Raw genomic sequence first — 17,146 nt, 5'->3', positions numbered from 1 at the left:
ATCTGTGCATGATTTTGAAAGTACTGTCCAGAAAATCAATACAAAGTGGTGATTTATTTTCTCTGTTTATAGCACTGTCCAGATTATGCATGTTTGTGTTTAAAAAACAAAATAATTGTCTTTCTAGGTGTCTTTGGGTAGGGAATGGTATGTCCATACAATCTACACTGTACGTTCAAAAGAGAATGCTAACCGTGGAATTGGCAAAAGAAGCGTAGAGCACCAGTACCACTCGCTCTTTAGTGGAGGAGGCCCAGCAGCATCCACACAGAGACGTCAGAAGAGAGGAGTTGCGGGAGCTCCAGAGCTTGCAAAAGACATTGGAGTAGAAAACAACCGAGGAACAAACATACAGCACATAGCACTAGATCGCACCAGCAAGAAACAGGTTCCTCAAAGGGAGGTTGTGGTCAGTGGTGTACTCCCCAGAGAACTGAATAACCAGAACTCAGGGGTCAGCATAGTCACAATCGTTGGTGGAGCTGCTGCCATTTTCCTTGCCATCTGCTTAATTGCAATCATCGTTTTGCTGCTAAAACGGAGACAGAATTCTGAGAAGAAGGAAGCAGCAAAGAAGTCAGGCAGCAATGAACCAATGATGCTACCAGACAATTATACCAGCGACAGCTCTGAGGTTTGATCCCAAGACCACAGGATTCAAGCCAGAGTCTCCAGGGTGCCTCAAAACAAACTTGAACTGCACTTTGTTAGCAGCAGATCATGGTGACTCATAAAGAGTAAAAAGTGCTTCTAGGTGTACTTGAAATTTTTTATCCTGAACTCTTGCTGCCTTTAGCAACGATAGAAGAATCTATACTGACTCTCCCACTTTGCACAAAAGGTTATCATGACGTCCTTATATCATGCACTAATCTTTAGCAGGAATTCAAGGAGCTGCATCGTAAGGGAGAGATTTGTGTTTTGGTTTTTTATTTGCTGACGTTTCAAAAAAGTAGAAGAAACTATCCAAAGGTGCTATAGATCCTGTCTGTAATAAGAGAGGAAATCTGTTTCTTTAGAAACACAGAATACTTGAGAGGTAGAATCCTTACACTCTTCAGTTAATTTTGTACTGTTTCTCACAAACAACTCAATGTCTACAGTTAGACTGAAAGGTGATAAAATGCTTCAGGCATGAATCCTCCCTCCTGTAAGCCTTTTACTTCATTTAAGCTATACCGGTGATTATTTTTTTCCTTGTGTTTAAATGAACTTTTTCAAAAGACAGCTAGATTAGACAGCATAACATTATAATCAGTTGCATGTCACAGAAAGCAATACATACCCTTTTCTGCAAATTCTTATTCAGCTATTTAATCTGATCTTTTTTTCCCTCATGTTTTCCTTATTTATGTTTATATAAAGCCAAAGAATACACCAAATCCAGAAGGAATTTTGTTTTTCGCAGGAACTGGACACTTATGTCTTCTTAAGTTTATAACAGATCATGGAAGTTTCGTAAGGTAAATTATATTTTCTAGTGCATATCCACTGCTGGGAAATGCAAGCATTAGTGTTTCAGTCCCTAGAGAAGATGATAGTGTTAGATTCAAAATGCAGAGGACAAGGTTCTGCCTGAACTGAGCCTAGGAATCATGATACTGAATCCAGTGTGTGATTGTCAGTTGCTATATTAAATGGCAACAAAGTGAAGAAAAAAAAAAAAAAGAAAAAAAAAACCATGACTGAATCAAGTAGTATTTATTACTGTATAATCATAACACATCTTGACAAACATGCTGGGTCATTGTTGGGCTGTTTTTTTAACAAGTGACTGCTTTCAAAAGAGTCATTCTAATTTTTATTCAGCCTTCCTGATTTAGATCATTTGACAGCTTGATGTCTCACAAAAGTTTGGATCAGCAGTGTCCCATGTCAGTTCTTATCCAAACAAGACCTTTTCTGCCCCAAAGATATCCTGCCTAATGCTTGGTCATGGAAATTATATAACCTTCAAGATAGGTCGTCCCATTTGTCCCACTAGCATTTAATATGAATAAATCTTTTCCAGTCAATGGAGTTCAACTATATAAACTATATAAAACCAGAAGCAGGCTGTTGAGATTGTTGCTGAAAAACCTGCTCCTTTCCACCACCTGTGCTGCTAAGTGCAGGCAGCCACCAATCTTCAAGCCGCAGTACCTCCGGAATTTGGGATTCTGGGGACCGTGTTGTAGAGATCTGAGTTACCAGGATCCAGCTTGCAAGCAGCCTGGCAGCCAGCACACAATGCTGCCACTGAGCTAAAAATCTGTCTGAAAGGCTTCCTAGCCTGGCTGCGGCGCTCTGCAAACACAGTTAGACCCGACCTCCGAGCCATAAGGCTCAGAAATGTGGAGGTCAACTCTCCTGGGAAGGTCTGGGCCATGATTCATGGTATGGTGTGAATATGCCCACAGAGGGACTCACGCTTATATTTCTTGCTCTGGATTTATATTGTTATGACTTCCCTCATTTCACAAGATTCCATCATTTTTTCAGCAAGTGAATCAGGGCAGAATCTGTACTATCTTTTTCTGTGTTTTTTTCTGAAGACTGTTATTCAGACTGCTTAATTGAAAGATGTTTTCAGCAACCTAAGGGTCAAACTACATTATTAAAGTCATGCAGTCATCTTTTATTTTAATTAATCTGAGTTCTAGCCTGAAACAATTATCATTAAGACGTGCCCAGTGCATTAGACCTTTCCCCTAGTCACCTGACATTAATTTGGTCTTCTAATGCAGTTCCTGGTTTTGTGAGCCATGTATTATGTTTGCAAGATTGATCAAAGACTTAAGCCACGGATATGTTTTATATGTAAAGCTTAGAACTAAGTCGTGATTTTAACCTTAGGATCAAATTTGCCTTTGTGCCTGTATATGAAACCACTACGATAATGAGAAATGCAGAATTTGTCTCCTAGAACCTATGTGTTTGGATAGTAGCAGTCAATGATTCTACAGTAAAATGGGACACATGTAAATAATAGAACATTTTAATATTTATAAAATGCCTGTTTTGTGTAAGCAGAGAAGATCTTTTAAAATATATATATAATAAATACATAAATTAGGTGTTTATCAGTAGAGCTATTTTTCTGCTTTTGAATTTTAACAGACAGAAATATCATTAAAGTTTCTTGCAGGCAAAATCTTTTTTTTTTTTTTAGTTATTATTATTTCTTTTAATTAAACCATATCAAAAAAGCATGTGTTCTACAAGCCAAATATTGAGCCTGGTAGACAACTGATCACTGCTTTGAATAGTGTCTAATTGCTCTGCAAAACGTTCAGATTGATGGGGATTATCAGACAAAAGTTTTTCAAACAATATATAAAAATAGTGCAAACTGCTGATAACAGAGAAAAACACAACACAAACACTGAAAAGCTGGACACGAATGAGTGAGAGTCTTGAATCAGATATCAAAGTCCTCTGCCTGGGAAAAAAATCCCAATGTTTTCAGTAAGGCCTGCCGGATTTGTCCCATTCTTAAGAAATTGGATTTCTTACAATTCAGTGAACTATAAGTACATCTGTAACAGCATGCCTTTGTTATTATGGCTTCAAGGTTTTGGATTTCAGCAAGATGTTTTGGAGGCTTATTAACATTTTTCTTTCTACTTAACAAGTGGCCTTGTTTATACTAACCTGAATAAGTGCCTCGTTCCCAGTTATGTGCACAAATATGTTAATATTTATCCATGCAATAAACTGAATATATTATATATATATATTTAATCTATTTCCAGATTATGTATTCAATCTTCTTTTCCCTGAAGGTACATATTCTGCTAGCAGTAATACCATTTGTTAAACCCTTTATACAATACCTACTGTGTTTAAATTTGTTATCAAGTTGTCAGAAATCTTTCCATGCATATTTATTTGGAACAATTTCTTGTGCATGTCTATGGCTGTGATATTTGGCATTTGTATCAGGAAAAAAATAAAACTACTTCTGTTTTGGTTACTAATCTAAAATTTGTGTAAAAATGTCACATAGTGGAGACTGGTCAGTAGTGCAGTATTAAGAAAAATTAATTTCTCACATCGACAGAAGGACATAAACTTACTGCTGTGTTTATAATAAATCTCACTGCTTTTTTCCTGAAGCGGTTGCTTTCTGGTCATGAAGTGCAAAGCACAGGGGTTGCTTTTTAATCACTGGAGTTGTGCTCATGTCTCAGAGAGGGATTTTTCTTCCAATTACAGAGCATCAGAAATTTCTAGACAGGTAGATATCAGCAGTTAGTCTGCAAGTCTTGAATGTCACATTCCTGTGTATTTCCATGTCTGTCCCCTTCTACTACCTAGGCTTGCTTATATGGATTGTGTGCTTATACTTGCACTCACTTCCTTAGACTAAGCTGGACCCTCCAGAGTAATGTCTGTGAGCTCTGTGTTGTGATTTCTGCCACTGCAAATCAGACTGACTGTGCTTCTGTCCTGCTTCAATGCAAATAGCTACAAATGATGTAAATCAGCAAAGAATCTGGTCACAAGGCTATAGCACTGTCAATAGATCAAAGGGCATTCATTTCCCACTTGGTGATGGTCCACAGCAGTTAAGTCACGTCCATGTTCGTTGACTCCAGCACTTAGTGCAGTTATAATGCTACTCAGGTGTCCGAGCATGTTCCAGAAAGTCCAGGATGTCTTTCCCTTCACAGCCCAAACATGAGTGCATTATTCCAGCATTTGTAGGAGTTGTTTTTTTTTTGTTGTTTGTTTGTTTTTTTGATGCATCCTCACTGTCTTTTGAAATAATGACTCTTCAAATTCAGCAAATTAGTGCCTTAATTTTGAAAGCTCTTCAGAAAGTTGCTCTAAAGCGATTGGCTCTTTGATTTTTCTTTTCCTCATTTTTTATCTCAAGAGATGATCCATTTAGAATTTACCTTGCACTTTGGTGAGTATCCATTGACTTCCAGTAAAAATGAAGGGAACAGCTAGAAGATCTTGAAACAAAGCATCTTGTTTTATTTAATGGCCGATGTTCAAGCATGCATTGAATTCCTGCTATCTCCTATTACTTGCATTTTCATGATACAAGTTTTCCTGAATGTAAGTTTACATGTAAAGCATGAATCTGCAGTTGCACAAGTTGAAGTGCTCCAGTTAAACTAGTGGAACTGAAGTAGCAAGTGTAATGATTGTCATCTCTAGTGGGTTTTGACCGTATTTTGTAGCAAAAGCCCTAAATCAGTTACCGTGGAAGTCAAGAGGAGGTTTTCTGGATAAGTGCACTCATCACAGAAGGAATGTCTTCTCCATGAGGAGAGATTAAATGGGTAAGACTCCCTTCTACTCTTCAGCCTAGGGAAGAAATGCTAGAAATGTAATATTCTCAAGGGAGAATATTACGGAGGTGCATTAAATCCTGAAGGTTACAGAGACAGTGAACAGTGAATTACTATTTCTCACTATTTTAGAGAGATTCCACCTAACAAAATTTGCTGTGTACAAGAATGAAACAAAGTAGACAATACCTTGGCTTGACACAAAATTAAAATTGCAAGGCTTTTTACTGCTGGATGTTATGTAGGCCAAACTGAAAAAGGAGTGAAACCCATAAAAGAAAGGTCCATTAAAATCATCTATGTGTTTCAGCAGCCAGGTAAGAAAGGCCCGGCTAGAAAAAGCTGGGAGGATTCAGGAGAAGGATCAGGCTGTTCATCTTCTCTTGCCCTTCTCTTCCCTGCAACTCCACTCCTGGGCACGGAGGCACATCACCCCACCCAGAAAAGCCACTCTCGTGCCCTAACAGTTGTACAGAGTCCCCAGTCCCAGGCTTGGAACTAAAAGTACATAAAGTGTATAAAGTACAAAAACCATGTTTTTCTTCTTGGGATGAGAGGGAATTAAATTTTTCATTTGTCAGCACCCTAGGTCTCTAACAGCTGACTTACCTGCACCTCACGTCTACCTAGATCTCCTGCTGAGGACTGCTTGAAACAGATTTATGAGTCAATAGCTTTTTCCTGGCACATATTCTATGAAGGCATGAGATCTGGACAGAATGAGATAAAGCATCTGGGGAGAGGGAGGTGGGAGCACCAGTTGAAGGTGCTGCTGAAGATTGTATTTGCCTTATAAATATGCTCCTTATATGATCCTGGCAAGAAAGAAACATAAATACCCAATTCTGTAAAAGAAGGAGCTCATGGGGATGCAGCTGGGCTTTTCTTCCATTTCTTGGTGAGACTTGAATTTCAGTACAGCAAACTATGCTGTGGCCTGCAGGGACTGCTCCCCAGTATTGTCACATTCATGAAACATGCCGGAGCAGCATCTAGCTGATTGTTCACAGCAACACAATCCTCTGACCTTGGGGACAAAATGATGGCGCTATGTCAGGAGGTTGGCTTCACAGGACATGTCCTACCATCACCCTGTGACATCACTGAGCAGCACCACAGACCATAGCTTCAGTGGCACACCTTGCACAGTCTTGTCAGGATCTTGAAACTCTGCAAATTTAGCGTAGGTGACATTTGCCCTGATGAACAGGAGTGGGCCCTCCCAGTAAGAGGAAGGGAAAGATCTACCCTCAAAGAGCATCAGCTGGAGAGAAACATAAGGCTGACCACTAGCTCACCCTCCTGCTCAGGAGATGTGCTCAGTTATGTCATGTCTTAAAAGACTCCAGAGGCTAAAGCCATACCAGACCATGTTCACATCACCTAAACGCTGCTCAGATACTAACATGGATGAACTTGAATAACTACGTCCAAAAAAACCCACCCACCACAGTAATGCACTGTGTCATAATAGGCACAAACCATTAGAAGCTGCCTAACAGAAGATGTGCAAGAGAGGAGTGCAAATCTCACTGCAGATTACGGGTCTCCATGCCGTGTTTGGTAGTGGGAAAAGCTTGGTTCGTCACCAGTGGTTCCTGCCAAGGTGCAGGCTGTGCTCTGGGACCTAAACCAGCCCAAGTGTGGTGTGTGACCACAACTGTCTCTGCTAACTTAAATGCTTTTAACCAGGCTGGCTTTTCCAAAAAGATGAGTTTCAGAGGCAGAACCCACTTTCTGCTTTTCTGTAGCCAGGCTAAATGTGGGCAATCCAATAGCTGCTTTCTCTTAATGTCAGGATTTTTCCATACTAGTGTCTTACAAAGCTTGCCCAGGAAATGCAAATTCTGTTACTCCACATTAGCATGAAGAAGTTCATGTGCACACCTCCTACAACTTAGCTCATTACTATGTCCTTGATTGTGGTGGTTTCCCTACCCGGCACCACTGCAGTCAGAGAACAGGGCCACCACTTCTGTCTGAGCTCCCTTGGCCTGGCGCACTGCAGCTTGGATTTTTCCTGTCCAGTTTGGCTCTCGGAATGAAGCTTAGGGGGAGGTATTTCTCCCCTAAGAAATTTCAGTTTCCCCAGGAAAGGCATTGGACATCTGTAACATTACGACTGCTAAGGGTGATGCCAATAATTCAAAAAAACACTTGCAGCCTTTAGGCATCGCCTGTAGTTCCCATCTGGAGCCGTCAGCTGTGGTAATGTGCCTTATCCTCGCCTCCTCATGAAGTGGCTGAGAATTTTTATTCTCCAGCAAAAGGACTGGTTTCAAAACATGACTGTAACAACACATATGCACGCAAAGAACATGCTTTTATTACTATATAAATTTTATATAGATTTTGTTATGTAATATATATTTAAATTTATGTGTAGGCATATTTAGTATATTGTGTATTTTATATAGTATACGATATATATTGATGTAGGTAGGTATATAGTGTAGATTTTACTTATTGGTTATATTTTTGCATTAGATAATACACATTTTTATGTCATGTAATTTCTCAAGACAATATCGCAAGGGTGAAGTGCTGCAATCTGGGAAGCAGAATTCAAGGTGTGTTTGCCTGGAAGGGATCCAAGGGACCCAAGGCCAAAACCTGAGAACACACGTCCCAGTGCTTGGGGGTGGGAGGGCTGGTTTGATATGCTCTGCTGAAGCCAAAAAATAATCAAACTGGTGGCACCAGGACCGTCCTCCAGATGCTGACTGCAGCAGTCGCAGCTCTGGGACTGGCAGCTGCAGTGTCTGCTTCCAGCTTGTGCTCCTCAGGCATGGTCTGCTGCAGGATGCCCAGGAGGGGCACAGCCCTTCCCCCAAATGCCTCATGCCTGGAAAGGTGCAAGTGAATGTACTGAGAACAAGAGAAGTTGAATGACAGAAGTGCTTCAAATCGTGTGTCAGTGCCTCGTCTATCCACCTTCCATCAAGATGCTGCAGCAGCAGGATTTCCCTATCCCGAGTGCTTACAGCCTGGGGGCAGGAAAGCTTTACCCATGGCAACTTTGTCCTTGAGCTCTCCTCCTGGACTGCCGCTCTCTTGGCTCCCCTTCTGTGACTGCTGCGAGCTGTTTGTGGTCGCTCACTAGCCTGGAAATGACCCCAAGTGGAGAGAAAGGCCCAGTCAGTGAGCAGGGCCAGGGACAGCATGATGCTGCCAGCATCTGGGCCACGCGAGTCCTTGCTGCCAGGTCCCCAGACATTTTAAGCTTCCTTCATTTGGAGAAGGTACAAAACTAAAATCTATTCAGCTGCCCAGGGAGTGAGGGAAGCTGGCTGCTGAGCAGAGACGCCTGCTGTGGGAAGCAGCCCAAGGCTCCTCACAGGGGCAGCAGAGGTGCAGCTTTACTCCCAAGTGCCCACCAGCTGTGACTCGGTGGCTCCCAGCACCCGCAGCTGGGGAGGGAAGGGTGTCTTTGGTCCATCTGAGCCCTCGCCATCCCCCTGCTGCCATCAGACCTAACCTTCAGCCTGCCCCTCACCAAACAGGCGGGGCATCTGCTCCTGAAGCGAACGGGTGAGCCTGAGATGCAAGGGACATCCCGCCTGGTGAGCTGGGGGCTTCTGTGGCAAACGGGTGTTTCATGCCCCTGTCATGCAGTGTTGGGTGAATCTGTTGGTTAAACAGAGGAAGGGGAAGGGAAGGGAAGGGAAGGGAAGGGAAGGGAAGGGAAGGGAAGGGAAGGGAAGGGAAGGGAAGGGAAGGGAAGGGAAGGGAAGGGAAGGGAAGGGAAGGGAAGGGAAGGGAAGGGAAGGGAAGGGAAGGGAAGGGAAGGGAAGGGAAGGGAAGGGAAGGGAAGGGAAGGGAAGGGAAGGGAAGGGAAGGGAAGGGAAGGGAAGGGAAGGGAAGGGAAGGGAAGGGAAGGGAAGGGGAAGGGAAGGGAAGGGGAAGGGGAAGGGGAAGGGGACCACATTTTCATTTTACAGTTTTCAGAAGATGTTTAAGTACTGGAAATGAAATGCATCACAACAGACCATGTTTTTGTTCAGAGTCTAGTAAACTCAGCTCTCGTGGCATCAATGAGTTACATTACAGAAATGGGCAAAAATAGCATTCAATGCTAATACAATTGTTAACAGCAGAAACATACAGAGTTGGATATGGTCTGGGCTTAGCCGCTTCCTTCTGTATTCCTTTACTTTATTGCCTTCCTCCTTTTCGCCTCCTTTAGCTCTTTCCTGTATTTCTTTTACTGCACTTTTGCCGCCTGAAAATGCAGAAAACATGCCACCTTCTGTTCTTTTCAGCAATTGCACAGTCCCCGAAGAGCTGACCCCCAGAAATCTCCCAAAAACGAGCATGTGTGCGCGCACAGGTACATGCAGGCACATGCACACGAGTGTAAGCCTATAAAGGCACACATCTCCTAAATCCCTCTGAGCTATCAAGTTCTCCTCACGCACAGGCCTTTCTTTGGTCACAGGACAGGACAACAAGCGTGCTGACAGCAGGGTGTCCAAGGAAACCAAAAGTAGGGCACCTCCAACCACTGCTGCTCCAAGTGGAGGGGGATGCAGGGCGATGCCGGATGCAGTCCCTCTCCTCTCCTCTCCTCTCCTCTCCTCTCCTCTCCTCTCCTCTCCTCTCCTCTCCTCTCCTCTCCTCTCCTCTCCTCTCCTCTCCTCTCCTCTCCTCTCCTCTCCTCTCCTCTCCTCTCCTCTCCTCTCCTCTCCTCTCCTCTCCTCTCCTCTCCTCTCCTCGATGCAGAGATGCAAGCAGTGGGGTGAGGAGATCTTAGCACAGCTCTGGTCCCAAATTTTACCCTTTCTGTCTCATGACTTTCCGCCAGAGTTTTTGTATTGTGGGTGATCCCTTCTCCTCCCCAAACCCCCCCCCCCCAAAAAAAAAAAAAAAAAAAAAAGAAGGAAAAAAAATTTAAGGGGCATTAAAGAAACATAAGGAGCATTTCTTACACCAGTACCCCTCCACCAGTTTATCCCAGTAGCTCAGTCTTCATTTATCCCAAATAAAGCACATTATGGATATGAGCAGACTGGTCTGCAAATATTAACCCTGCCCGTATTTTCTCTACTGCCCTTTAAAGGGGTCACCGTAACTGCAGATAAACTTGGACCTCGGCAAGGCCTGCCTGGCTCCCCAAACCCCAAAGCGTGGGAAATGTTTTTTTTTCTTTTCTCTGACCATGAATAACTAGTGTGCTTCTTTCTAAGAAGCTGGGGCTGTGTGCAGGGATCTTAGTCTTTTTTCACTGCGGGCTTTCTGTTGGAAAATGATTTGGCAGGAGGCATTTCTGCTTTCAGTGGTAGGGGCAAAAAGTAGCACGGGAGAGTTGGCAGGGGGCGTATTCAGCCGTAGGAATGGTGCTTGGGGGTTGCCTTTGAAGGCAGACAGGGAGGTGCTCAAGGCACATCTCTCAAACGCATCATCAGCTGCAGTAGAAGGGGGGATGCCTTATTCCTTACCTGCATTTGCATGAGGAGTGTTTTGCTCAGCTCATAGCTGCATTCTTCTGCGCCTTATCCACATTATCTCACTTCAATGTGGTCTCGCACTGCTCTGTGTAGAGCATCCTGCCTGTCTGGCTCCTTAGAGAGGTCACTTTCAGGTATTTGAGTTGTAGATCTGGTTATTTATTCTTTAAGAGCACTGTAAATACATTTAAGCCAGCCATTATTTCTACTATAACCCCTGCGGCAGAAAGGCTAGCTGCAGGCTGTAAAGAGGAATAAGTAATGAAAGTAAGATAAATATCTTCTACTAGGTGTATTTTTCCTCTCTGTTCTTCTAACCTCAGTGATATTTGTTATGGCAGAGGAGCTAGGACCTTCTCTGCCTATTGCTGTGTGCCAGAAACGTGTTAGCTTTCCTAAATAGGCGGCCTTATATCACAATACCTTAATGTGCTTTAACATCTGTGAGAAGTAAAACTAGCCCTCTGCCTACCATGAAATATAGGGAGCTTAAAGATGATTTAAAGTAATCCCCCCACACCCCCCATAAGTGGAATTTAGCTGGAACAGAGAACGGGCGCCCCGCATTTTCAAGGCATCTGTTTTCCCAGATAAGCTCTTGACTCACAAGGAGTGGGAAGAGACAAGCGTGTTGCAGTAAATCAGAAAGTCCATAAGGTACGGAGTTGGGTCAGGCTCCTGACTGCAATCACATTTCTGAAAGGATGCAAATGAGATAAACCCTATTCTTGGCATTAAAAGTGGTGGTCAGCACAGAGCATTTCATCATGCCTTATGGGGTCTAATGCCATGAGGCAGATATGGCTGGGAAGAACAAGGTGTTTCTGACCAGCTCTGAGCTGTTCTGCCAACTGAGGACACACTGACTTTATATTAAAAAAAAAAAAAAATACCCTAAAAATATCCTGAACACCATAGCTCCTGCTATGGCATTTTCTCACAAAGTGACAGACAGGGCAGGAGGTTAAAAAGCTGGCCAGAAACTTGGACTTGCATCCAGATGAGATGGTTTTGGAGGCAGCCAAGTAAAGGCTGTGGATATGTGATGTCAAGCGGTGAGCTGATCTCAGCATCCCAAAGCAAATCCCTCCAGGGGTGTCTCAGAAGATGACGTGTGTTTGATGCCGAACTGCCAGGGGATCACCTGGGCATGTTTGGAAGGGGGTACTAGTCTTTTTTGCTCTTCTTTTGTACATGCAGGAGTTTAGCACTCCTTGCCTCAGATGAAGAGAGGTTACCCTTAGGGTAACCCAAAATTACCCTTGACAAATTGCGCTGAGTACCATGGAGCTCGAGCACACAGCTCACACACCCGTGCACCTACCAACCCAGAGCCGAACCCTGCCACCCCTACTGCCTGGCTTGGGAAATAAAAGGGGATCTCTGAAAGCAGGACCAGCAACTTCACAGCTCTTTGGGAAAACTTATTTCCACAGTGGGCAGCACACTGCCCGCTGGATGGCACCAGGGCTCTGTACGCACACGCACAATTTCCTTCAGCGTGCGGGCTCTGCTCCATCATCAGACCAGGCGGTGCTTTGCAAACAGACACAGCAAGGCCCTGGGAGCAAAAAGACAGAAATTTCAGATGTGAATGCTGTCAGTGAAGACACACAATGCTGTCACAGATAATGTTGTTAAAGGGGAGCATGATGATCTATGCACATGATGTGGCATGTTAAAGAGATGGGAATATTCTGCAGAGTAGTTTGGTTTCCTTTCCACGCAGGCTTCAGTTACACAGAGCACACATGTATTACACACCTGGCCTTTTCTACCCATAGGATTTCAGGGAAAATATTTTTATTTTTTCAGAGTGTGGTTTTTCAAAGCTTTCTCAATGCTGCTTCAAGCTACAGCACCAGCAGTGTATGGTTACTGGGCGGATTAGAGGATTCTTCTTGCAACATTGTCTGTCTCAGAGTATATTAACATCCCATGTGTGACCTGGTCAGAGGCACTGATGCTGCCACACTGAGTCAACACATTTTGGTATCTCATTGGAAAATGCATACAGATAACCTATGGCAGACATTTCTAGAATAATCACAGAATCAGAATATCCTGAGTTGGAAGGGACCCACAAGGATCATCAAGTCCAGCTCCTGGCTCCACACAGCACCACCCAGCGCAGGGTGCCCAGGACCCCGTCCAGGCGCCTTGTGCCGCTCTCCCAGGAGGAGACCCCACAGCCTCTCTGGGCAGCCTGGGCCAGTGCTCAGCCGCCCGCCCAGCACACAAGTGCTGCCTGGTGCTCAGAGGGAGCCTCCTGCCTGCCCCTTGGTGCCATAAATATGTAGCAGGACACGTGCTCACATATTATCAAGGGCAGATCCAGGCTCCCTCCAATATATGTTGACAAAATAAATGCAAACATCATTTGTGCTCACAGTTTGTCACAGTTAAATCTTTTATCTCTAGGTGCAATGTGCAACCCACATAATCTGGGCAGGGTGTTACTGGCCCAGTTGCTGCCAGCAGGGCTTTGGGGATATCCATCCAGTCCCCTTTTGAAGACGTCAGTATTCCCTGCTGCACCTAAGCCACTGAAAGGGCAGCTTTCAGTGTCTTCTGTATCATTTTGTGGGAGGCAGTTTTCTGCAGAAATGTGTTGGCAAGAGGGAAGATTTCTGCTATGATGGCTGTGCCCAGACAGGCAAAACCCATCTGACAATACCAAAAGGCACGTTGATCATCCAAATAGCTGCAAAGGGTCAGAGCTGCATGGGTAAATCTCTGCGAAAAGAAGAGATCAGCATGCCTCACCTGAGCAACTGCCCCCCTGAGCTCCTACACAAGTCATTCTGATTTTCCTGTTTCAGCAAGAACAGGAGGTGCTCTGCCCACTCCCTGGGGAAGTATCACAACTCGTGGCCCTGAAATGTGTTATAACTGAGCAGCTTCTCATTTACAACAACAACACAACTCTCCCAACACTGGTATCCTGCCCCCATTCCCCCTTTCTCTTTGAATTTCATCTCTGAACTTTAAAACCAAGGGATCAAAATAAGCGGGACAGCTTCTGATCCATCAGTGGAGTTGGCCTGAGCTGACTCGGGTGTGATGGAGGTTGGAGCAGAGCCTTTTCCCAGGCTTGGAAGAGAAGCCCTTGTTCCTCATGTTTCTCAGCGTTACTGCGTGAACTGAATGTTTTAGATTTAATTAGCAGATCCGAGCAAATGAAAGGAAACTGCCTCTGACAGACAGGCACCCAACGAGCTGTAGTTGGGGATATTATAGGGTTTTTTTCCTCCTTTTGTTGTGAAACATTTTTGAATATAACAGTAAGTCAGGAAATGCAAGGAATGAGGGTCAGTGATGTTTTTAAATTAGTTCTCTAAATTCTGCCTTTAAAAATGGCTGGCTTTCCTTCATTTCATTACATGCTCCCAAATCCACAGAACAGGATGTGTAAACTGGTTGTTTAACCTCCCCAAAATCCAGGCTCCTTAGTGACAACAGAAAACTCTTGGATACATTGGTTTTCCTCTTTTACAGAGACTTTATATATATATATATATAGTATATATATGGTTATATATATATATATATAGTGAAGTAGACACACCTAGGAGGGCTAAATGCAGAACATTTAAAGAAACTATAGGCAAAAAGGCCAATTTTTCATGACAATAGCAACTAGAGCCTATATTCACTTTTTAATTCATGACTTAGATTATGGTAAATTAAAAAAGAATAATTTCCATTCACATTGGTGCTAGGGAGAAATTACCCTCCTGTTTAAGAGCTTTTCAAATTAGACGCACACTTCATGGTCTGGTGTTGAAAAAGGATTTGAAAATCTAATTTTCTGTAATGTCAGGAGTGAAATATTGCCTTTTGTGTTTGTCACAATTCTCTGTAATGCAGCAAAGAGGGCATCACTGCAGCGCTGGTTTGTGAAGTGTGCTTTGTGAAGTTGTCCTTTGTACCTTCCTGCCAGGCAGAGGTGAAAGAGGCCGGGGGAAACTGAAAGAAGAGTTTGGTCTTGTTAGCATTTAGACAGATTAATGGGGGAAAAGTTTTTTTGGAAGAACTTCAAGCCAGAGAACAAAAACTACTGCTGGTGCTCACAACATGGTGAACACCTACAGATGAAGGTTTTCCAGATGAAGTTACTGAAAGGGCACAGAGCGTACATTCAGAATAAATCAAGTCTATCTCCCTGAGTTAAGGTTGACTAGTTTCCTCAAGCACGTATCTCAATCCCAGACAGCTGGACTGAACTCTGGGTCAGCAGGAGAATCAATAGCATACCTGATGAGTAAATATGAAAGGACTTTGCCTTTAGACAAAGGACAGGCAGAATAATTATTTTAGGGTGAGTTTTCTGTGGTCTCTCTTATAAGCATGTGTCAGAGGCTTTCAAATGAGAGTTTAATTTTATCTTACTATGTTATATTTTAGCATGGCTTTGGACTGCACTATTTGGTGTTACATTAGAAATTACAGTCCTAGTCAGTCTGAAGAATTTGTGGTACAAGAGAAGCAGTGAAATGATTGTTTATACATACCCCAAGAAGGACAAATAAAGCATAAAGAATTTTAAGATTAGTTGTATAAATAATTATGGGACTGTATACACTTGCTCTTCTGTGTTTATGAGACAGAGTGAGAAAATACTTATTTAATTATAGTAGCTTATAATTTATATATATATAGTTTATATTATGGACCAAACAATTTACTAACTACATTAAGAGTCATACCTCACAGAGAAGCATGTGTGCATATCCAATTAAAAAAAAAAAAAAAAGTGAAAGCAAAATAAATAGCTTTTGCAAGGTTCCCTTTAAAAATTGATCCATGAAAATGTCTCAGTGTGAGTTCATATGTGGCAGAGTGTAACAGCTGCCAATCCAAAGAGCTATTTGTATAGCTGTATAAACAGACCTCAGTCCCCTGACAAGCAAGCCAGACCAGACAAAGGAAACCTTCCCTGATAAAGACAGGCACAACAGCAAGAGTTTGGTGTGACCCCACAGTGCAGAGTTTCTTTTCGTTTGACTTCATGTTGCAGACATCTGCAAAGTGGTGTCTTTTCAACTGGGAGACATCCTTATGGGTTTCTCAAGGAAAAGTCACTAAGATTGAGGATGTTGGTTTTTTTTATTATTAATAACAATAACAATAACAATAAATAACAATAACAATAATTTCTGGAGCCAAAAAAATAATAATAATAACCCATTCATACCCATTTCATGTTCTATTTTATAAACTGAGACTGATCTGTAGTTGAATTAGCCCTGACCATGGATGGCAGCTGTGTAGACCAAGCAGTGGAACTGTCTCTGAAAACAGCCTTGCCATGCTCCACAGCTACTGCTGCTCTAAGCTAACCTCACCCATTATCTTCCCTTTGTTCATGCAGTAGTGAGAAGTACATATTTTGCCAGCTGCTATCTTAACAAGCCCCTTCTGCCCCCCGGGGAGAACAGAAACCCTGTTCCCAAGAGATCTTCTTCCCCAAAACCTCCGCCTTCTCCTGAGCACAGACTGTCTTTGTGGTGGAAATCTCTGCTCTTCTTCACCAGTCTGCTTGGGTTTGGGAGGCCAGAGGCCCTGAGGAAAGTTGTGATATTTGTCTTACAACTGAATCAGTTTTGTCAGTGCGTAACTGCAGTGAGAATGAGAGGGAGGGGAGAGAGAGCAAAGTGAAAATAACTGGTTTGACAGTTCCTGTTTCTTATGTCCTGAACATCTCCCATAGAGCACAAATTTGGGCGCTGGGGACACTCAAGTACCTTCCCTCACCTTCTCCCTCCTGGCTGACAGCTAAAAGGAGTGGAAGTAGAAGCCAGAAGAGGAGGATGAAGACTACTGGAGAACTCATTTTGAAGGCGCAGAAAAAAATAACAATTTCCTCTAATTTCTTCAGGATTGCTGACTCTGATGGCAGTTCCTCATTGGTGCTCACCTTAATAAATGTTTTCTGTCTTTATTATTATTATTATTATAATATGGGACATGAATTTTATTTTTCCATTGCAAGATAGCTCAATTAAGCCTACTGAAGTTACCAATGCCATAAGTGTATCACTTGCTGGCCTGGTTGAATTTTCTCCTATATTAAATACTGGGAGAGTATTCAGCTGATCCAACCAAATGTTATTGCAATGGGGCTAATAAGGCATCATTTTGCTAGAAAGAAACCAAAAGAAATGTGGAACAAACATTTGGACAGGTTTCTGTCCAACAGTCTTTCCAGCATCACAGAACATCAGTGAACATCTCTTATAAAGCAAGTATTTCCACATTTCCTAATTTTATACAGAGAACAATCCAAGGCTGCAGACCGTTCCTGTGGCTCCTTAGTTCAGATATCACTTCTATGCTACCGAAATTTGGCTGTCCCAGCTAAGTCCCCATGTACAATTGGAGCATTGTCCCTCCCTGCCAACAAGAGTCAAG

General features: G+C 43.0%; 1 protein-coding gene across 1 annotated transcript in view; it reads left to right on the top strand.

Moving 5' to 3' along the window:
* FREM2 (FRAS1 related extracellular matrix 2) overlaps nt 1-3,959 on the top strand; it is a 129,352-nt gene extending 125,393 nt beyond the window's left edge. The window contains exon 24 of the mRNA XM_083796399.1: nt 128-3,959. Coding sequence (XP_083652525.1) covers nt 128-640 — 513 coding nt within the window. The 3' untranslated portion in view covers nt 641-3,959. The remainder of the gene's footprint in view (nt 1-127) is intronic.
* Nucleotides 3,960-17,146: the final 13,187 nt, after the last annotated feature.

This window comes from Anser anser (genome assembly GCF_964211835.1).
Source record: "Anser anser genome assembly, chromosome: 1".
Taxonomy (NCBI): domain Eukaryota; kingdom Metazoa; phylum Chordata; class Aves; order Anseriformes; family Anatidae; genus Anser; species Anser anser.
This window is presented reverse-complemented; position numbering and strand designations above follow the sequence as displayed.